Source organism: Gouania willdenowi, unplaced genomic scaffold, assembly GCF_900634775.1.
Source record: "Gouania willdenowi unplaced genomic scaffold, fGouWil2.1 scaffold_32_arrow_ctg1, whole genome shotgun sequence".
Lineage (NCBI taxonomy): Eukaryota > Metazoa > Chordata > Actinopteri > Blenniiformes > Gobiesocidae > Gouania > Gouania willdenowi.
Genome location: NW_021145091.1, coordinates 441,344 through 465,765, shown reverse-complemented (window position 1 = coordinate 465,765; position 24,422 = coordinate 441,344). Strand labels below are relative to the sequence as shown.

Sequence of the window (24,422 nt, the reverse complement as noted above, 5' to 3'; positions counted from 1 at the left end):
ACATAGCAAATACTTCAAAAGCTGTACAAAACTACTACAAAAATGAACCAAACGACAACAGTAATACACAAAATAACTCACAATGAAAACAACAACAAAAAACACAAAAAGACAAGAAAAACACAAAAAATGACTGCAAACCCATAGTATTAACAAACAAGCAAAATCACAACAGAAATACACAAAAGTGACTTTAAAAAACACAAATTGGCAACACAAGTACATATTATGACTCCAAAAAAACATACATTTTACAGTAAAAATACACAAAAGGACAAAATAAATGCACAGAATGTCTGTCCTGTGTTAACGCTCAAATTTGTCATTATTCTAAATTCGGACTGGAAGTCACATTTACCTAATTCAGATTTAAATTTAATTCAGAATAAAATGTATTAGGAATTAAGTGTTTACAAGGTCAGTTTGAAGAGGAATTAACTTTTATTCTGCTTTAAAGACGAATTAAAGCTCCATACAAACATGTTGGCTCTCAGAGACTTGTGTGTCTTTACAGTGGACACAGTCCTGATTTACATTTATATAGATCACAGTATGGTCATTTACATGTGAAAACATTACCCAGTCCTAGAAGCTGGGGGGAGACTTTCTCACCTTGTGCTGTGAGTTTACAACAATTCCTGGCAGTTTTCTGGAGCTGACTGGAACTTCCTGTTTACTCAGAGTTAACGGTAATTTACAGTGACGGAAACTGACGGAAATCCCACTTTTCATGCAGTCCCTGTTCCTCGTCTCCTCACTTGTTTCCTGAGTTGTGGATGTTTTTCTGAATCCAGTCTGTCAGGTTGTGTCATCACAGAGGTGGGCGGGGCTTCTCTGGCAGCAGTTTTGAGCTCCGACTCCTCCAGTGTGAGAGAGCTGGACCTGAGCTACAACCATCCAGGAGACTCAGCAATGAAGCTGCTCTCTCAGAGACTGAACACTCTGAGGTGAGACACATCACAGCAGCTCATCACATGTTCACATCAATCCCCATCACATGTGTGACAGAGAGCTGTATCAGAGGAATGTGATGAAGGTGTGAGAGGTGGGACACTAAAGGAGGAGGACTGGGACAGGTTAGAGGGATGAAGGACAGAGATAAGAAGGTAGTGAGGAGTGAGGAGAGGCTGATGGAGAACTATGAGGAGCTGATGAAGGAATGAGAGAGAAGATCAGAGGAGGTGGAACCAATCAGTGAGGATTGTGTTCATATAAAAATATAACTATATCTTATGAAATTACATTTTAATCTTTTCTCTGACACAAGTTATCAAGTCAAAAAATTAGGGATGAACCGAAATGTGAATTATTGACTGAAAACTAAAATATATTTCCAGCTCTGAATGTTACTAACCACTAAAATTAAAACTATGCAATTGTATAAATCAAAACTAATGCTTCAAATAATCAATCAATAAAAGGTAGGGTAGGGGATTTTTTCCAGATACACTTTTTAAGTTTTTGGTTGAAACTTTCTTATTGTTCTGACAGAAATGAAGATCTTATGTGCTCTGAAAAAGGAACAAAGAAAATCCATCATGTGTAGCAGCTGTAAACCTGTACAAACGTTGACCAATGAAAAAAGATGGTTCGTTTTTTATTAACCAAAACGCATCATTGGTGACTAACTTAAAACAGAGTTTTTAGTCACGTTTTTTAACATACAGTTCATAATGATAAAGTTTATTGTTTACTTACTGCTGAATGAGATGACGTAGTTTCTACACAATACAAACAATGATCTTAGATCCACTTCTGCAGCAGCAGTGCTAATGCATGTGAGTGAGACAGAGCACAGAGGGGAGGGGGGTAAGCTACATTCAAAATCATGCTAGCTTTAAAAAAAACACCTACCCTGCCTTTAAAATATGAAAATATTTATTTACCACAGACATTCCAACAATGCATTAAATAAAATGATAAAATCTTTAACTTGACCCACTCATACAATTATTAAAACAGAAATATGTATGTTTTTAAAACATTTTAAATTTATTTCAAACTGTAGACTTATGTTACAAATACCTTTTTTTTAACAATTGGTAGAGTTTTTGAGCTAACTCTGGTGTTCAGTACCTGAGATTTCATACAGAGACATAGTCAGAGGTTTTGCTGAATCAATCAATCAATTTATTAGAGATGAACAGAAAATGAAGCAACAAGTCATAACAAGTCAATAGAAGAACAGACACTCATCTAAAACACAGCTGTGGTCCTCAGGGTCTGCTCACTCCCTGGACCCCAAACATAGATTTATCAGTGTTTTTATACATTTAGAAATCAAATGATCAGCTCCTTGTAATGAGTTAAAGATGTCATTTACTGGTGATTTAAAACAATACAAATTATGTTTAAGATTTATTGGTTTATTTATTATTATTGATCATTTAAGGGTCTATGTTGTTTATTTAATTTATTTAGATATATAGAACATGAGTTGTTTAATGTGTATTAAGTTTAATTTTAGAATATAATTATAATTATTTGTTAATGATTTAGACTTTGTGCATTTTGGGTCAAACTGACATTTTAGTGTTAATCTGATTGTCTTGTTTATATCTGATTTGTCTCTTTGTTTACGTACATGGTTGTGTTATTTTTAGATTTAGATTAAGTTAAAATCAGATGTTCTGAAACTGTTTGTCCTTGTTCTGAAAATGACAGCAAACAAGTTGACCTGAATATATTTTATGAATAGATTTATTGAGTATAAAGATATATAATTATAGTATTACACACAAAAAGAAACCATGAATAATAATCCATTCTAACATTTCCTCTCTTCACACTGTTTATAAAATTATGAATAAGACAAAATATTTAATTCAGTTTAATATGTTATATTAACTTTATTTGGAAATTATAATATCAGGTTACTTAAAGTAAGGTTGTTTATTTATTTTAAAGTAATTTTTCCTTTAATTTTATTTCAAGTTATATTCCTATTTTGTTTACCATTGTTAGAGTGGGCCAAAAACTTTTATTTAACTTTATTACATTTATTTGGATTTACTGTTAGACTATGTTTTAATATAAGAAAAAAGTTATAAGTAGAACAGAACAGAATACACACATGATTTGTGTTTAAATTGAATATACATAGTAAACTTGAAATAAGCCACTTATATTTATCAGTACAAACAATAACTGAATACATGCTCATCAAAATCAATCTTATAAAACATCACATGATTACAAAAGGTGTTGTAAGAATTATTCAATACAGATTTTATAATTTCTTTATTACATACAACCACATAGTGAGGTGAGTCTATGATTGCTATGTAGTGTGTGTGTATTTTATTTTAATATCACTTCTCTTTCCATGTGAATGTGAAAACCCACAGCAGGAACCTTAACTGATTGATTGATTGATTCTTATTTCTTAGTGAGGAAAAATACATTCACGGTCCTGCCTGCCCACAGCGACCAATCAGGAAATGACTTTCAGAAATTACTATCATTCTTTATCAAATTTATATGGAAGCTTTTGAAGCACAAACGACAAAAACACGTAATCACCCTCTAATATAAACTGTGCAGAAATAATCTATCAATATAATATAGAAACTTTTGTTAAATAAAAATCAATTGAAGCACAGTGATATCGCTTACTCATTTAAATTACAATTATATGAATCTGTATTAGTTAATAAGTGTTATTCTATCAGCTGTTCTATTTCCTAACTGAGCAGGTGGTTTGTTTCAGATTATTTTAATTTATATTTAAAGTCTTTTATCATTGCCCTTTCTTGTAACTTATTATATTTATTAAAAATAAATAAATCATAATTAAAGTTTAACATATACGTCCTAGACTAAATCAAATACTTATCCAATGGTTTCTGTTCTCAGCTGGTGATGTCTGTATCCTGTGAACAAAAAACTACATTTATATACATTTCAAAGGTTGATTTTAATTTTTTTAATATTTCAAGTTATAATTTCTATCTAATTCTATCCATGTCTACATATTTATTTATCTATCTGAGGATATAAATACACATAAGGGTTTTAGTTGTGAGATTTTTAGAACATAAATAGAGGAAAATGACAATATTCTACACAGTTGTAACAGAATATTCAAACTGACAGAGGTTATTAAAGAAGTGAATAAAAAAGTAAGAAAATAACCCAAAGAACTGAAAAGTAAATCAAATCATTAGAATAAAACAGTAATTAGAACAAAACAGAAATGTAACCAGGTGTTATGTTAATTTATGCCTCTACTAATATTTATATAGATTACAAGGGAACAGATTTTTGATTGTATTTATGTCTTTATTATCTCTCTAAAGAGTCCTAGTTAAATCTATAGACCACGTACCATGTACAGTTCAGCCCCCCCACCTTTGATTAGACGTTTTAGGTGGTGAGGTTGTTTTTATAACCTCAGGTGATCAGCCACTGTTCTGCATTCTGGGCCAGGGTCTATACAGTATATATGATTCTTCAATATATGAAATAATGTTATCCATGTCTGTTATTAAGATCATTATTTCATTTACCTTTTAACTAAAAAATATGACTTTTATTCAAGCTACAACTGTAAAGTGTTGGGGAGTGTTACAGAAAAAATAAAGTCAATCAACTCTATTCATCAAGAGAAAGAAAACAGTATGAAATCTATAAGTATGATATCCAAAAGTTATTCTAATTGTCATTTCAAAAATATCAACGTATGACCAACAAGAAAAAGTTTTTAGTAATTCCTTAAAAAGAAAGATCCTAACCCATCTTAAATTATAAATATTTAAAGAATTAAACAAAAACTGGTATGTGTGTAAGTCTGTATGTATGTTTTTTTTATTTTTATTTATTTATTCAGTTTATTTCCGACATGGTTACATTCACTTTTTTTTTTTTTTTTTTTTTTTTTTTTTGTACATGCCGAAAAAGGAGACGAGAGAAGCAGTTCGCTTATCCGGGTCCCGTCCTCTGTTTTACCATCGCAAATTTACATGGGTTTACATGTCTCTCTGGTCAAACGTTCTTGAGTTGTTCTGAACAGTCCTTTTTTGTGTATTCTTATCTGTAGTCAGTGTTGTCTTTTTTTATTCCTCCTCCTCTCTATTGTTGTTCGTGTTGGCCTTGTTCCCTGCCAGACGTTGTTAGCATTCCTCCAGTTCAAGAATAGTTCCTCTTTCGAAGGTGTTTGGAAGGTTTTTCCCTTTTCATCCATAATGTCACCACTCGGGAATGTCTCTTTTGGACACACAAGTTTGCAGCTTGTTTTGTCTCTACATCAAGGCTAATCCAGCTGTTGTCAGCTCTATTGGCAGTGTTGTATTCTCCACTGTCAGATCCAACTTGTATAAACACATTATTATATCCTAGTCACAAGCAAGGTAGTAATTTCATTGTATTATATCTTAGTTCATAAGCAAGGAAGTAATTTCATTGTACAGGAAAACGTGTTTCTAACTGCTGTTAGTTCTATTGGCAGTGTTGTATTTTCCACTGTTAGATTTAACTTGTATAAACACATTATTATATCTTAGTTCATAAGCAAGGTAGTAATTTCATTGTACAGGAAAACGTGTTTCTAACTGCACATATGACAATAAACACTTTGAATTTAAATTTAATGTAATCCTTAATCACCCCACCACAATTGAAATGAATAAATGACAGACCTTTTTTACTCTTGGTTTCCACATTTAATTCAGTCTCTGTAAAATAATCACAGTCTGAGTTTTGTTTCCAGTGTTTATATAGATCTGGGTCCATATCCATGATTACCATCAGTAATGTTGTTGTTTAGGTGGATCCTTCGTATTTTCCCAAGTCTTCCATCATTTTGATGAGGATTGGTTTTCCGTTCTCTTCTTCGAGTGGTGTGATATAAATCCTGCAGTTTCTTGACCACGTCCTCACAATTTTTCTTCCTTTTTTTATTTGGCGTGCCTTCCATGCAATGCTTGCATTTTGTTTCGTCAGGTTTTCATTGATGTACACCTTCGTTCCCTTGAGTTTATTTCCTTGGTTCAGTAGTTGTCCTTTGAATTTCATATTCGTGAAGGTTATTTTTACAGCTCTGTTATCATTTTTCTTTGGCAGGAGATGGCAGGAGTTGATGTTGTCAGGGTTCAGGACAATGTCCTTCGACTCCAGGTAGTCAATGACCTGTTGTTCAATCGATTTTGTTTCTTTGTCACTCGCGTAACTCCTGGGTTTTATCTTTAGGCCTGTGATGATGACATCTTTCTCTCTTTCCTTTTGTTCCAGCTGTTCAACCCAGGCGTTCAACAATTTTATCTCTTCAGCATTTCTTTCATTCTTTTCTTTCAGTACCTGTAGATCATTTGCTAAATGATTATGTTTGTCCAAACAGAGCCACCATACTGAGGAAGTGCATGTTATATGTTGTGCCTGTAGAGGGGGCATTCGGTTCACTGCGTGTTGACAGACTGCATGTGATGCTACGCTGTGTGCACGGAGGTGCATAATAAAAGTATTCCGGTGAGACCATCATCACGTCTCATCCTTTAGACTCATGCTCATCAGGTGCTCCCAGCAAGACAAACAAACTGTTTACATGGTGTCAGAATCTGAACGGACTCTCCTCCTGTGAGTACCTCCTTAGCATTCCACTGGACTTTGCTAACTGTGAAGCTAACCAGAGCCACGTTGCGTCTCTGAAATGGCGGAGGGATTTCGCAGACCAGACCCGGTAGTTTTTGACGGGAATGTCGCTGAGAACTGGCGGATATTCGAGAGGGAGTATGACATTTTTGTCGCAGCAGCACACTTCGACAAGCCTGCAAGTACTAAGGCCTATATCCTCCTCAATGTTGCGGGACCGGAGGCCATAGAGCGGGAGCGCTCGTTCGTCTACGCGGCTGAGGTGCGTGCTGTGGGCGGAGATGGAGCTATTATCACCCCTGCTGAGTCCAGAGAGGACCCAGAGTGCCTGAAACGGAAATTTCGTGAAATCTGCAACCCTCAAAGCAACAAAACAATGGAGAGACACAAGTTTCATTCCAGAAATCAAAGACAAGGTGAGAGCATCGAGTCGTTTTTCAGTGATCTGAGAATTAAAGCCAAGAGCTGCCATTTTGGAGATTTAGCTGATGAGCTAATCTGTGACCGAATAGTCTGTGGCATCACCAATGATTCTCTGAGGAAGACACTTTTGAGAGACGGTGACTTGAGCTTAAATAAAGCTATTTCCATCTGTCGTATTCACGAAATGACAGAGGAAAGCAGCAGGACACTCGGTATAAAAGCTACCAGTGTTGACAGCATAAAGCCATTTTCACACAGAAAGCAGCAGCCTAAGCTACAACAGCTGTCACTGCACAGGACTATATCGAACTGTAATAACTGTGGGGGCAGCCATGCAGCTAAGCGGGAAAAGTGTCCAGCTTTTGAACAACAGTGTCACAACTGTAAAAAGTTTAACCATTTCAAAAAATGCTGTAAGTCCACACCACGCTGCCGGCCCAGTTTCAGTAAAAGGACTCTCAGACACTCAGTGCATGATGTAGCAATAGAGGAGCCTGCCACACTCAGTGAAGATTCCTTTTATGTGGATGGCGTTGACGTCGATAAGAACATCGATGTCATAAATCCTCAAAATGATAAAAAAGATGAAGGATTTGTAACAGTACACATCAACAACAAGCCCATTGAAATGAAAGTTGACACAGGTGCTAAATGCAATGTGATGTCTCAAAAGACATATAGCAAAGTTTTAAAGCTGAAGCAACCTGTAGTTAAAGAAAACGCCACAAACCTTGTTGCTTATGGTGGCAGTAAGATTGAAACTAAGGGCCTTGTTACATTATCCTGCAGTTTAAAGGGACAGTGCCATGCTTTACTATTCTTCATTGTAGACAGAGAAGTACAGCCTCTACTTGGATTTCGTGCCTGTGTTGACATGGGAATTGTGACAATGAGCCATGATGTTCACCAGCTCACTATGGACACTAACACAGATTTTACAAGGCAGATCAAAACACAGCACAGTGATTTATTCAATGATGAACTTGGAGAGCTGCCTATCACGTACTCTATGACAGTGGATCCCAGCATTCAGCCTGTGGTCCGCCCTGCTCACCGCATTCCAGTCGCGATGCAAGAGAGAGTTAAAGCTGAACTAGATCGTATGCAAATCATAGGTGTAATAACACCTGTCACAGAGCCCACTGATTGGGTTTCATCGATGGTGGTAGCACATAAGAAAGACAAAGAACAGATCAGATTGTGCATCAACCCAAAAGACCTTAATACAGCTCTAAAAAGACCCCACTATCCCATGCGTAGTGTTGAGGAAGTCGCCGCACAGATGGCTGGTGCGACTGTGTTTTCAGTCTTAGACGCTAAAAATTCCTTCTGGCAAATACAGCTCGATAAGAAATCTTCAATGCTAACAACATTCAGCACACCCTTTGGACGCTATAGATTTCTACGCATGCCTTTTGGCATAAACTCTGCCAGCGAAGTGTTTCAGCGTTCTATGGAGCAGCTATTTTCTGGCTATGCATGCTCGGTGATTGTCGATGACATCATCATCGGAGGTCGGGATGTTGCTGAGCATGATGCTAACCTAAGGAAAGTGCTTGATCGTGCAAAGGAGATCAACCTCAAACTGAATCCAGAAAAGTGCAAGTTTCGCCTGGATCATGTAGGTTATGTGGGTCATATTTTCACAAGTGATGGCCTTAAAGCCGACCCAGCAAAGACCGCTGCGATCAGAGACATGCCAGTCCCGAGTGATGTTACTTCATTACAACGTTTTTTAGGTATGGCTAACTACCTTGGAAAGTTCATCCCAAACTTTAGTGACATCGCAGCCCCGTTGAGGAAGCTTACTCATAAAGACACCGCTTGGTGCTGGTTTCAGCAGCATCAGGAGGCTTTTGACCATCTCAAAGCTTGCCTATCAAGCCCACCAGTACTGTCATATTACGATGTTAAACAACCCGTCACACTCACGTGTGATGCCTCGTGTTTTGGACTTGGAGCTGCCTGCCTGCAAAACGGTAAACCTGTGGCTTTTGCTTCACGCACCCTTACAGACACAGAAACTCGATACGCACAGATCGAAAAGGAGCTGTTGGCTGTTGTTTTTGCCTGTTCAAAATTTAAGGACTATGTGTATGGTAAACCCATCATGGTAGAGACCGACCACCAGCCCCTGGTGACGATTTTAAAGAAATCAATCCATACTGCACCAGCTCGTCTCCAGAGAATGATGTTGAGACTACAAAGCTACGACATTACCTTAGTCTACAAGAAAGGTAAACTCATGTATGTGGCAGACACACTTTCAAGAGCTCCAACTACCAACATTCCAGTGAGTACAGCTGAAAATGATTCCTTTGAAGTTATGTCCGTTAGTGTTATCTCAACAGCGCGCCTCGAGGAACTCAGAAAACACACAGGAGAGGATGCTATGCTAAAGAAGCTCACTACAGTCATTCAGAGAGGATGGCCCTCCAGAGAAAACCAGCTCCAGCCTGCCATTCGCCCTTTTTACCCCTACAGGGATGAACTGACTGTGGATGACGGCATCATCATGAAGGGACCCAAAACTGTTATTCCTCAGTCCCTGCAAAACGCGTACATAGACATTGTACACAAAGGCCACCCTGGTGCGGATGCAACCAAACGCCGAGCCAGGAGCATCATATTTTGGCCAGGTATGTCAAAGCATATCACTGAAAAGCTGTCTTCCTGCTCTGTTTGCAACAGCACCAAACCCCATCAACAAAAGGAACCTCTCAAGCTCCACCCCGTTCCTGATCTCCCCTGGTCGACAGTTGCAGCGGACATTTTTGATTGGCATGGGAAACACTACCATGTACTGGTTGATTCTTACTCAGGTTGGTTTGAAATCGATCTTCTTCGTGACATAACATCAGCGGCCGTGATCACAAAATTAAAGAGACATTTCTCAGTACACGGTACACCCCACATTCTGCTCTCTGATAATGCTAGACAATACACCAGTCAACAATTCAAAGACTTTGCAAAACAGTGGGACTTCAAACACACGACAAGCAGCCCAGAGTTTCCACAATCAAATGGACTCGCTGAGAGAGCGGTGCGGAGTGCTAAACAACTGATGGAGCGATCTCACAGAGATGGATCAGACGTGTTTCTGAATCTTCTTAACCTCAGAAACATCTCCCGTGACCAAACACTTGGTTCGCCAGCTGAACGCCTGATGTCACGACAGATTCGTGCAGCCATTCCGGTGAGCACCAAGCTGTTGGAGCCCAGCTCAAAGCCAGCTATGCAGATCGCCGCCCAGCTACACAATAGGAGACTCGTTTTAAAGCGCTATTGTGACGTTTCAAGCCGACCCCTTACGCCTTTGTCTCCAGGTCAGGTTGTCAGAATGCAGACCCCAAAAGGTTATGATAATCTAGGGATCGTAAAGGAGACCTGCAAAGAGCCCCGTTCTTACATCGTTGAGTCCAACGGAGTGAAATACAGGAGAAATCGTCGCCACATCCTTCCTGTTGCAGAGCCTCCACCTCCACGACCCCAGGATGACACCTTTGAGACGCAGAACGCTGCCCGTTTTCAGTTGAGCAATGCTCCCCCTGCACCTGACAGTGTTCCCCCGATCATGTCTCATGTGTCGAGGCCACATGAAACATCTCCTGCAAGACCTTCACGCGCACAGGCCGTTTTCCAAGGCAGTGTGAGTTCGCCGTATGTAACACGTTCAGGTCGTATTTCGAGACCAAATCCAAAATACCTGCTGTGACATGTTTGAAAAAAAAAAAAAACGTGAAGTGGAAGTGTGTGTGATTGTTCTGATGCATTTAATACACAAGTTATCTTATGTTTTTAGAAGTGTGTTGACAGTTCAGATTTATTCAAGGTATTACATATTTTAAAGCCAGTGGCTAAGTTGTGATTTTATGTTACACTTTGATAATGGAGTGATGTTTTGTTTGTATAAGGCTACAAGCTAAAGAGAAAGGATGTAGATCATTTGCTAAATGATTATGTTTGTCCAAACAGAGCCACCATACTGAGGAAGTGCATGTTATATGTTGTGCCTGTAGAGGGGGCATTCGGTTCACTGCGTGTTGACAGACTGCATGTGATGCTACGCTGTGTGCACGGAGGTGCATAATAAAAGTATTCCGGTGAGACCATCATCACGTCTCATCCTTTAGACTCATGCTCATCAGGTGCTCCCAGCAAGACAAACAAACTGTTTACAGTACCTTTGCTTCGCTTTGTAAGTTTTGCAGTGAGTTTTCCAGCGTCTTTTCCAACGACTTTATCTTGGCAGATAGGTTTCGTAGACCCTCGCATATCATCTCCTTGACCTCTTCCAAACCCGAATTGGGTTCTGAAGGGCCTCCCTGCGGTTTTTTCACCATTTTCCTTCAGTCTTGGGCCCAATTTTTCAGGCTGTTCAGCTGTAGCCAGCTGTAGCCAAGGTCGTGTTATCGGAGCGAATGAAAAACACGTCTGCTCTCTCCAAAGACCAGAGACTTAATGTGTGTATGTATGTGTGTATGTATATATGTGTGCAAACAGCTATCCTTCTATCACATGATCACTCACTCAAAGACACGCCCTAGTACATTTTTCACTCACAACACGTTTCTCTCAGGCATAAATAAAGTGTCATCATCCATCAATCAATCACTCTATGACACGCCCACTGGCACACTCACACTCTCAACACGTTTCTCCCATACATACAGCATGACATCATCCTTAATCATTCACCCACACATACATACAGTCTGACCCTACATGGGGTCATGGGGTCAGACTGGAATTAAAATGGGGTTTAAATGTCTAGTGATTTGTTAAAAAGTAGGTAAAAACTGATTAAAATTTTATTTTTAAAGTTTTTTGAATTATTGTTTTTCAAATACACAATACAAATACAGTAAATATCAAATAACATATTCCTGTACTTTAACTTTCTCAAATAAAAAAATCTAGTTCAAATAACATACAGTATCTAAATATCTAATCCTGGCTATTAATAACACACTTTAATAAACATGATCAAACACTAATTCTAGAAAAAAAAATGTCTCTGTAGTCGCTGTACATTTGTGATATTAAAATGGGGTCACGACCTAAAAAAGGTTGGGAACTTCTGGGTTAATGTGAAGACAAAATAAAGCTTATATCAGAATATTAGTATAGTTTCCGGGTGAAAAAAGTGTACATATTAAATATTACAGGAGGGGTCCAACAAGATGGTTTGTACCCAGGGCCCAAAATGTGGTGCTACGTTCCTGGTGCACACTCACAGCCAGGGTCTGTAACGCACAAACATCATCAGTTCTCAGATGAATATATGCACTATTAGCTAAACTTCACAATAACACTATAACAATGCAATAGATTAGATCAGCTGACATGAACCTGAGTCACTGCACCATCTATGTTTATGTCACGTGACTCCAAAATCCTTTTATGAACACCACAAGGAAACAATCTGACTATTTAAACGTTATTTAACAACTCTCCACATTCATTAGACACAGAACACACAATCATAATAACACACTCCATCTCCATCACCACCACCTTGTAAAAATACTGTAGTGTGACGTTAAACTGTATGAATAGATATGAAAGTGTACGGTGGCACCATGCTCTTACTTTGAGCTGCAGGGAGGGTTGCCATGGTTACAGGTGTCCAGATGTGGATGTGTGCTCTGGGGTGTGGAGATAAAGTCTCTCATGAGGGGACGAATGTCCAGGGAGTTCAGAATCTGTGTGTGGGTGTGCACCAGAGAAAGGTGTGTGAGTCTTTTCTGGGTCAAAAATAATTACATTCAAATACAAAATACACGTAATAGCCTACGTGTGTCAAAATCATTTCCCTAAATATTCATAAGGAATTTATAGATTGTGCTAAATGTTTTTCGTAGGTTACATTTAAACGCCTATATTCTGGCCAATAGGGGGTGCTGCAACACCCCCAGCACCTCTACTTCCTGTGGCCCTGCTGAATTAAGTCAGTTTTCTTCAGAAAAACTCCATCGTGTTCCCAGCATATGGTTTGTGTTAAGTCTGGAGATGCTGCTGGAGATGGGAGGGCTTTATGGCGCTGTTAGCTAGCAGCTAGCCACATAAAAAAGTACTGGGCTAACGGAAGGTCCTGTGAAGTGCAGGTGAAGCCCATCCCAATGTAGTCCTCATTGAACTGTCTGGATTTCTGTGATTCAGCTTTTTTCTTCTGCATCTTTAGCCGAAGGCACTTTTTGAACTTTATCATTTTAGTTCATGTTATTATCATCATTTTTATAATTATCATTTTTAAAAGAAAACACATGTTTTAAAATCCACATATTTTTCATGATTTTATTTGTACATTTTCCACACTCAATCTCTCACGCACCCCTGCAGTGCTGTTACTTACCCTAGGGGTTCACGTACCCCATTTGAGAAACGCTGATTTAAATTACATAAATATTTCAGTCGAATAAATCTGTTACAGATATAAACGACTAAACTATGAAGCATTAGATTTTACATATTTTATAAATATTCAGTTACTGTTGATCAACCTGATATATGATGGTATTAATGTTTGTAAACACAGACAGATTAGATGTGATCAATACGTTAGATCACATGATCACATGAGTTCTAATTGGATTTCAGCCTAGGTGACCAAATAGTGTGTGTGTGTGTGTGTATATATATATATATTAGTTTTTATTAGTCACTGAAGATATAAATATATGTTGATATAGTTTTTGTTAACATGTATTTTTTTAAAATTAGTCATAGTTTAGTTATTGTCACTTGAAAAACTTTAATCAACAAAAACTATGATGAAAATGTTTAATCGACTAAATAAACAGTGGAAAGTGCAAACCTCCACCAAGCTCTGAACCTCCTTTTCACAGATATTATCAGTTATCAATGATCAATGATCCTGATCATGGTAGAGTGATCATTAACACTTTAAAAGGTTGGAACCACATTTATATCCCATTAATAAACATCCAGTAGGTCACAATGTACGGACACACACTTTAAAAAAAGAAAATAAATCAATGAAATAAACGATCTGGATCTGATCAGGATGAAACTCAGTGGGATCATTGATTAACCAACCCAATATAACTGAGACATTTTATACAGATCCATCAATTACAAACCCAGATATAAATTTATATGATGATGAGAGATAGACATTTTTTATCTTTGAAACTGATCAGAATCAGTTCATTGATCAGGAGTCCCTCTGGCAGCTGAAATCTTTCCTCCTTGGTGGAGGTCATAAAGCAGATGAAGTGTACGGCAGAGGTTTGAATCCTGTCAATAATGTGATGATGATTATTATTATTAATAATATGTGAATGTCTTTCTCCCACAGACTGAGTTCCTGTGGTCTCTCAGAGAGAAGCTGTGCAGCTCTGTCCTCAGTCCTCAGCTCTCAGTCCTCCAGTGTGAAACATCTGGACCTGAGTAACAATGATCTGCAGGATTCAGGAGTGAATCTGCTGTGTGAAGGACTGAAGAGTCCTCACTGTAAACTGGACTTTCTCAGGTCAGTGGATCACATGTTCCATCAACATTGTCCTGTTCCTCGTCTCCTCACTTGTTTCCTGAGTTGTGGATGTTTTTCTGAATCCAGTCTGTCAGGTTGTGTCATCACAGAGGTGGGCGGGGCTTCTCTGGCAGCAGCTTTGAGCTCCAACTCCTCCAGTGTGAGAGAGCTGGACCTGAGCTACAACCATCCAGGAGACTCAGCAGTGAAGCTGCTCTCTCAGAGACTGAACACTCTGAGGTGAGACACATCACAGCAACTCATCACATGTTCACATCAATCCCCTTCACATGTGTGACAGAGAGCTGTATCAGAAGAATGTGATGAAGGTGTGAGAGGTGGGACACTAAAGGAGGAGGACTGGGACAGGTTAGAGGGATGAAGGATAGAGATAAGAAAGTAGTGAGGAGTGAGGAGAGGCTGATGGAGAACTATGAGGAGCTGATAAAGGAATGAGAGAGAAGATCAGAGGAGGTGGAACCAATCAGTGAGGATTGTGTTCATTCAAAAATATAAAAATATCTTGTGAAATTATATTTTAATTTTTTCTCTGTCACAAGTAATCAAGTCAAAAAATTAGGGATGAACCGAAATGTAAATTACTGGTCGAAAACCCAAATAAATGATTGCATTTTAAGCTCTGAATGTTACAAACCACTAAAATTAAAACATTGCAATTGTATAAATAAAAAGCAATGTTTCAAATAATCAATCGATTAAAGGTAGGGTAGGGGATTTTTTCCAGATACTCTTTTTAAGTTTTTGGTTGAAAATTTTCTAATGTTCTGACAGAAATTAAGATCTTATGTTCTCTGAAAATGGAACAAAGAAAATCCATCATGCAGCTGTAAACCTGTAAAAACTTTGACCAATAAAAATGTGGCCATACCAGCCTGTCATTGCCCGATCCCGTTAGATCTCGGAAGCTAAGCACGTCTGGGCCTGGTTAGTAGTTTGATGGGAGACCACAGAGAATTCCAGGTGCCACAGTGGGGTGGCAGTCACCCCAGTGGTGTGGCAGTCACCCCAGTGGTATCTGTCATTGTGTCCTTGGGCAAGGCACTTCACCTACATTGCCTAGTATGAATGCAGTGTGTGAGTGAGTGTTGGTGGTGGTCGGAGGGGCCGATGGCGCACTATGGCAGCCTCGCTTCCGTCAGTCTGCCCCAGGACAGTTGTGGCTACAATAGTTGCTTACCACCACTAAGTGTGGCGTGAAAGAGTAATGCCTTAATTCTGTAAAGTGACTTTGAGTGTCGATGATAAAGCGCTATATAAAATCGATGCATTATTATTATTAAAATAGATGGTTTATTTTTTTATTAACCAATCACGTCTCTCTGTCTCCCTGCTCGTTCTCCACCCCTCGTGTGTACGAGCCCACACTCAAAGTGCGTCATTGGTGACGGACTTAAAACAGAGTTTTTAGTCACGTTTTTTAACATACAGTATATAATGATAAAGTTTAGTGTTTACTTACTGCTGAATGAGACAACATAGTTTCTACACAATACAAACAATGAGCTTAGATCCACTTCTGCAGCAGCTGTGCTAATGCATGTGAGTGAGACAGAGCACAGAGGGGAGGGGGGTAAGCTACATTCAAAATCATGCTAGCTTTAAAAAAAACATCTACCCTGCCTTTAAAATATGAAAATATTTATTTAGCACTGACATTCCAATAATGCATAATATAAAATAAAATAATAAAATGTTTAACTTGACCCACTCATACAGTTATTAAAACAGAAATATGTATGTTTTTAAATCTATTTCAAACTGTAGACTTACGTTATAAATATCATTTTTTTAACAATTGGTGGAGTTTTTGAGCTAACTGGTGTTCAGTACCTGAGATTTCATACAGAGACATAGTCAGAGGTTTTGCTGAATCAATCAATCAATTTATTAGAGATGAACAGAAAATGAAGCAACAAGTCATAACAAGTCAATAGAAGAACAGACACTCATCTAAAACACAGCTGTGGTCCTCAGGGTCTGCTCACTCCCTGGACCCCAAACATAGATTTATCAGTGTTTTTATACATTTAGAAATCAAATGATCAGCTCCTTGTAATTAGTTAAAGATGTCATTTACTGGTGATTTAAAGCAATACAAATTATGTTTAAGATTTATTGATTTATTCATTATTATTGATCATTTAAGGGTCTATGTTGTTTATTTGATTTATTTAGATATATAGAACATGAGTTGTTTAACATGTTTTAAGTTTAATTTTAAAATATAATTATTCTTATTTGTAAATTATTTACACTTTGTTCATTTTGGGTCAAACTGACATTTTAGTGTTAATCTGATTGTCTTGTTTATATCTGATTTGTCTCTTTGTTTACGTACATGGTTGTGTTGTTTTTATTTTTAGATTAAGTTGAAATCAGATGTTCTGAAACTGTTTGTCCTTGTTCTGAAAATGACAGCAAACAAGTTGACCTGAATATATTTTATGAATAGATTTATTTAATTCAGACTATGTTTTAATATGTTATATTAACGTTATTTGGAAATTGTAGTATCAGGTTATTAAAGTAAGCTTGTTAATTTATTTAAATGTTATTTTTCCTTTAATTTTATTTCAATTTATATTCCTATTTTGTTTACCATTGTTAGAGTGGGCCAAAAACTTTTATTTAACTTTATTACATTTATTTGGATTTACTGTTAGACTATGTTTTAATATAAGAAAAAAGTTATAAGTAGAACAGAACAGAATACAAACATGATTTGTGTTTAAATTGAATATACACAGTAAACTTGAAATTATCCACTTATGTTTATCTGTACAAACAATAACTGGAAAACATGCTCATCAAAATCAATCTTATAAAACATCACATGATTACAAAAGGTGTTGTAAGAATTATTCAATACAGATTTTATAATGTCTTTATTACATACAACCACATAGTGAGGTGAATCTATGATTGCTATGTAGTGTGTGTGTATTTTTTTTTAATATCACTTCTCTTTCCATGTGAATGTGAAAACCCACAGCAGGAACCTTAACTGATTGATTGATTGATTCTTATTTCTTAGTGAGGAAAAATACATTCACGGTCCTGCCTGCCCACAGCGACCAATCAGGGAATGACTTTCAGAAATTATTATCAATCTTTATCAAATTTATATGGAAGCTTTTGAAGCTCAAACAACAAAAACACGTGATCACCCTCTAATATAAACTGTGCAGAAATAATCTTTCAATATAATATAGAAACTTTTGTTTAATAAAAATCAATTGAAGCACAGTGATATTGCTTACTCATTTAAATTACAATTATATGAATCCATATTAGTTAATTAGTGTTATTCTATCAGCTGTTCTATTTCCTAACTGAGCAGGTGGTTTGTTTCAGATTATTTTAATTTATATTTAAAGTAATTTATCATTAACCTGTTTTGTAACTTATTATATTTATTCAAAATAAATAAATCATAATTAAAAATAGACTAAATCAAATACTTATCCAGTGGTTTCTGTTCTCAGCTGGTGATGTCTGTATCCTGTGAACAAAAAACTACATTTATATACATTTCAAAGGTTGATTATGATTTTTTTTTAAATATTTCAAGTTATAATTTCTATCTAATTTTATCCATGTCTATATATGTATTTATCTATCTGAGGATATAAATACACATAAGGGTTTTAGTTGTGAGATTTTTAGAACATAAATAGAGGAAAATGACAATATTTTACACAGTTGTAACAGAATCTTCAAACTGACATAAATTATTAAAGAAATAAGTGAATAAAAAAGTAAGAAAATAACCCAAAGAACTGAAAAGTAAATCAAATCATTAGAATAAAACAGTAATTAGAACAAAACAAAAATGTAACCAGGTGTTATGTTAATTTATGCCTCTACTAATATTTATATAGATTACAAGAAAACAGATCTTTGATTGTATTTATGTCTTTATTATCTCTCTAAAGAGTCCTAGTTAAATCTATAGACCACGTACCATGTACAGTTCATATATATCTATGTGTGTGTGTGTGTGTGTGTGTGTGTGTGTGTGTGTGTGTGTGTGTGTGTGTGTGTGTGTGTGTGTGTGTGTGTGTTGTTTCCATAATATCTTATTTAATTAATGTTTATGTGTTGTAATTATTCTGTTGTGTAAGTGTTTATTTTCTAGGTCAAACAATGTTATTTTTATATTCTTTCTGTATCAGTTGTGAACAAGTTGTGTTGTGTGTTATCTAATGTTCTTTCTACCAGTTCACTGCAGTTCACACAAGATATAGTTTCATCATCATTCATTTCATTCATGTCAAAAAGAGGAGAAATTCATTTCTGGTTAATTTATTAAAGCTGTTTTAATTTAATATATGTTGATTTGGACATTTCTGATTTAAGATCAGAAAAAACATTTGTTTGATGTGTGTTTTGTTTCTATGTTTATTTTTATTAAATAATGTAATAATGTGAAAGTTGTGACTTTTTAGGACATTAGTGATTTTAAATGAAATATTCAAAATCAAACTAAAACATAAATATTGTTGTGGTTCCTATTTTTTTCTTAGTCTTTATATATTTTAGGTTTAAAAATAAAATAATTACTGGTCTATGGAGGAGATGTTTTTATGTGAAACATTTCAAATCTAACTTTGAAACAAAGGCTGAACTTTTATTAAAAAGTTTCTTAACCAAAATGTATTTTCAATCAATCAATCAATCAATCAATCAATCAATCTTTATTTGTATAGCGCCAAATCATAACCAATGGTATCTCAAGACACTTTACAGTAGAGCAGTCTTAAGGACGGATTCTTCATTTTATGGAAACACACATATGCATATATACATATATACACATACATGTGTATCCCACACCCAACATGAATTCATCATGGCGGCAAGGAAAACCTTCTGTTAAGCAGCAGGAACCTTGTGTGGATCCCATTCCTATGATGAACAGCCATCCACGTTATGCTGTGTTGGGTGTGTGCAGAGAAAAGGGTGGAGACAGAGCCGCTGAGTCTCTGTAACTCCACACTGAGGATCCCACGGACCTGCAAGACAAAAGCCAGAAGGAGTACAGGAGCAAACACACAAGGGAAGAAGCAGACATAGAGGGAGTGTTTGAGGGAGGAATGGGACCCTCTCCGGCCCCTCTCTAACTTAAATGACCTCTCTCTTAACGCCCTCTCCAACCTCTCTCCAACCGAGCATGCCAGACCAGTCGCCCTGAGACAGGATAGATCTGATTTTAGCAATGTTACGGAGGTGAAAGAAGGCAGTTCTTGAAGTTTGTTTTATGTGAGAGTTGAAGGATAAATCCTGATCAAATAGAACCCCAAGGTTTCTAACAGTTGTGCTTCGTGCCAGAGTAATGCCATCTAGGGCAGTTAGGCTAGCATAGGTTTCTCTAAGGTGTTGTGGGCCCAGTACAATGACCTCAGTCTTGTCTGAGTTGAGAAGAAGAAAATTTTGGTCCATCCAGGCCCTAATGTCCTTTAGACAGGCCTCAAGTTTAGATAGCTGATTTGTCTCACCTGGCTTCATTGATACATACAGTTGGGTATCATCAGCATAGCAGTGAAAGTTAACAGAGTATTTTCTCATAACATTACCAAGGGGGATCATATAGATACAGAAGAGGATTGGACCTAGCACAGAGCCCTGAGGAACCCCGTAGCTTACTTTAGTGTATACAGAAGACCTATTATTCATGTGTACAAACTGGTACCTATCAGATAGGTAGGACTTAAACCAGTTTAGGGCAGTTCCTGTGATTCCAAGTAATTTCTCTAATCTCTCTAGTAGAATATAGTGATCTATAGTATCAAAAGCTGCACTAAGATCTAATAAAACCAGCACTGAGAGTCGTCCTTCATCTGAAGCCCAGAGTAGATCATTAGTTACTTTAACTAAAGCAGTCTCTGTGCTGTGTTGAGCTCTAAAACCTGACTGGAAGTCCTCGAACAGGCTGTTGTTTTGAAGAAATTCACAGAGCTGAGTTGCCACAACTTTCTCAAGAATCTTTGAAATAAAAGGAAGATTAGATATAGGCCTGTAGTTTGCTAAAGTGCTGGAATCAAGAGTAGGTTTTTTGAGAAGGGGTTTGATTACAGCTACTTTAAAGGACTGTGGCACGTAGCCTATTGATAGGGATATATTTATGGTCTCCAACAAAGATGGGCAGACCAGGGGAACAACTTCTTTTAAAAGCTTAGTTGGGATCGGATCTGAAAGGCAGGTCGATGGTTTGGAGGATGAAATAATAGAGTTAAGTTCCTGAAGTCCTATATGTGTGAAACAGTTTAGGTTAGGCCTATTTACATTTAATGGTACAGCACGCCCAGGTGAAAGCAGGGAGTGGCTAATTTTATCTCTAATCTTGTGAATTTTATCGTTAAAAAATGTCATAAAGTCCTCACAGCTGAGGGCTAGAGGAATCATGGGCTCAATAGAGCTCTGACTTTGTGTTAGCCTGGCTACAGTGCTGAAAAGGTACCTCGGATTATTTTTATTTTCTTCAATTAGTGAGGAATAGTATGTAGATCGACTATGTCGTAAGGCTGTCATGTATTTACTATGGCTTTCTTGCCAGAGTATTCATGACTCCTCTGTTTTATTGGAGCGCCACATTCTCTCCAATTTACGGGTTGTTTGTTTGAGTGTGTGAGTTTCAGAGCTAAACCACGGAGCTTTCCTCTGACGTTTAATAGTTTTTTCCCTCAATGGGGCAATTGAGTCCAAGGTGGATTTTAGTAGACTAGCAGAGCTATCGACAAGCAGATCCAGTTGAGAGGGGTTATAATTAATATCATAGTTATTTATTGGATGGTGCACTGAGTTTAAGGCAGCAGGAATGGCCTCTTTAAATTTAGCCACAGCACTATTGGACAGATTTCTACTCGTAACTATTTTATTGCACAGTGCGAGATCCTCTAGGATAATGTTAAAAGATATTAAAAAGTGATCTGATAGCAGAGGATTTTCACGGTAGACTTTTAGTTCATTAATATCAAGGCCATATGTTAGAACAAGATCAAGAGTATGATTTCAACGATGAGTAGCTTCATTAATAGTTTGAAAAAAGCCAACTGAGTCTATTAGGGAAATAAAGGCTGAGCTCAGGCTATCACTATCTTTGTCCACATGGATATTAAAATCTCCTACTATCAGTATTTTATCAGAACTGAGGAATAAGTTTGATATAAACTCAGAGAATTCTGATAGAAATTCAGAATAAGGGCCTGGAGAACGGTAGATTATCGTAAATAAGACTGGCTGTGTTAAGTCTTTCATATATATATATATATATATATAAATATATATATGGGTGTGTGTGTGTGTGTGTGTGTGTGTGTGTGTGTGTGTGTGTGTGTGTGTGTGTGTATTTTTATATTAGATATACGCCCTCCCTCCGAGAAATTAACAGCTGCTCCTTTAAATTGTAGCAAAAATATGTCACAAACCATTAGTCATTAGGTTATTGCAGTTTTTTTCAACCTCAGGGTCAGGATAAAAAGTAGGTAAAAACTGATTAAAATTTTATTTTTAAAGTTTTTTGAATTATTGTTTTTCAAATACACAATACAAATACAGTAAATATCAAATAACTGTATCCTGTACTTTAACTTTCTCAAATATATAAATCTAGTTGAAATAAAATACAAAAAAATAAAGTTTATATAATGATACTAGTGTAGTTTATAGGTGAAAAAAGTGTACATATTAAAAGTTACAGGAGGGGCCCAACAAGATGGTTTGTACCCAGGGCCCAAAATGTGGTGCTACGCCCCTGGTGCACACTCACAGCCAGGGTCTGTAACGCACAAACATCATCAGTTCTCAGATGAATATATTCACTATTAGCTAAACTTCACAATAACACTATAACAATGCAATAGATTAGATCAGCTGACATGAACCTGAGTCACTGCACCATCTATGTTTATGTCACGTGACTCCAAAATCCTTTTATGCACACCACAAGGAAATAATCTGACTTTTTAAACATTATTTAACAACTCTACACATCCATTACACACAGAACACACAATCATAATAACACACTCCATCTCCATCACCACCACCTTGTAAAAATACTGTAGTGTGATGTTAAACTGTATGAATAGATATGAAAGTGTACGGTGGCACCATGCTCTTACTTTGAGCTGCAGGGAGGGTTACCATAGTTACAGGTGTCCAGATGTGGAGGTGTGCTCTGGGGGCGTGGAGATAAAGTCTTCCATGAGGTGATGAATGTCCAGGGAGTTCAGAATCTGTGTGTGGGTGTGTATCAGAGAAAGGTGTGTGAGTCTTTTCTGGGTCATGGTGCTGCGTACCCATGTCTTCAAAAGTCAACGTGAACCTGTGTTGATTAGGCCTAAAAATAATTACATTCAAATACAAAATACACGTAATAGCCTACGTGTGTAAAAATCATTCTCTAAATATTCATAAGGAATTCATAAATTGTGCTAAATATTTTTCATAGACTACTTTTAAACACCTACATTCTCACCAATAGGGGGAGCTGCAACACCCCCAGCACCACTACTTCCTGTGGCCCTGCTGAATATTCAGTTACTGTTGATCAACCTGATTTATGATGATAATAATGTTTGTAAACACAGACAGATTAGATGTGATCAATACGTTAGATCACATGATCACATGAGTTCTGATTGGATTTCAGCCTAGGTGACCAAATAGTGTATATATACATATATATAATAGTGTATAGTTAAGATCAGTGAGGATGAAGAGAGGAACACTTTGAAGGAGATGAAGAAGGTGAAGCTGTTGAAGACAAACCAGTAGAAACATGGAGAGCTTGATGGAGATGGCATCAGGTTTCTGAGCAGCACTTTGGACTCTTTAGGTGTGTAAATCACTGCCTGTGTTTGCTCCTGCAGGGCGGACCATGGAGGAGAGCAGAGGATCAAAGCTGGTGTGAGGAAGTGTAAGTGTGTGTGTGTGTTCATTCAAAGTGTCCTCATGAAGCTCTGAGTGAATGAACATGTCAGTGATACAGAGAGAATGAAGCATCACATGATCAACTGTTGTTTCTTTGTGTCTCATCAGATTTCTGTCACATTCACTTCGACACAAACTCCATCAACAGAAACCTCAGACTGTCTGACAACAACAGGATGGTGACACGTGTGAAGGAGGAGGAGCTTTATCCTGATCATCAGGACAGATTTGATATCTATCAGGTTCTGTGTAGTACTGGTCTGACTGGTCACTGTTACTGGGAGGTGGAGAGGAATGGAGATGTTTCTATAGCAGTGAGTTACAGAGGAATTAGAAGGAAAGGAAACAGTTATGATTGTTGGTTTGGATTTAATAATCAGTCCTGGAGTCTGATCTGCTACAAAGGTTTTTACATCTTCAGACACAATAACATAGACACACGTACCTCCTGTCCCTGTGGTTCCTCTGGTAGAGTAGGAGTGTATGTGGACTGTCCTGATGGACGTCTGTCCTTCTATGAAGTCTCCTCTGACTCTCTGACACTCATCCACACCGTCTGTACCTCCTTCACTGACACTCTGTATCCTGGGTTTGGGTTTTGGTTTGGTTCCTCAGTGTTTCTGAGTCCTCTGTGAGACAGACAGACAGACAGACAGGCAGACAGACAGACAGACAGACAGACAGACACAGATAGACAGACAGACACACAGACAGACAGACACAGATAGACAGACAGACACACAGACAAACAGACAGACAGGCAGACAAACACACACACATACATAGACAGACAGACAGACAGACAGACACACTGACAAACAGACACACACAGACACACAGAGAGACAGACACACAGAGAGACAGACACATAGACTGACAGACAGACAGACACACAGACAGACAGACACAGCTACACAGACAGACACGCAGACAAACACACACACACCTACAGACAGTCAGTCAG

At 37.4% G+C, this 24,422-nt stretch overlaps 1 protein-coding gene and 1 pseudogene across 1 annotated transcript in view; both read left to right on the top strand.

Annotated features, from left to right (window-relative positions):
• Positions 1-24,209, top strand: part of LOC114459559 (NACHT, LRR and PYD domains-containing protein 3-like) — a 629,510-nt gene extending 605,301 nt beyond the window's left edge. Inside the window, exons 4-7 of the mRNA XM_028441764.1 lie at positions 14,330-14,503; positions 14,591-14,743; positions 23,398-23,444; positions 23,567-24,209. Coding sequence (XP_028297565.1) covers positions 14,330-14,503; positions 14,591-14,743; positions 23,398-23,444; positions 23,567-24,093 — 901 coding nt within the window. The 3' untranslated portion in view covers positions 24,094-24,209. The remainder of the gene's footprint in view (positions 1-14,329; positions 14,504-14,590; positions 14,744-23,397; positions 23,445-23,566) is intronic.
• LOC114459593 (uncharacterized) lies at positions 15,379-15,496 on the top strand (annotated as a pseudogene).
• Positions 24,210-24,422: the final 213 nt, after the last annotated feature.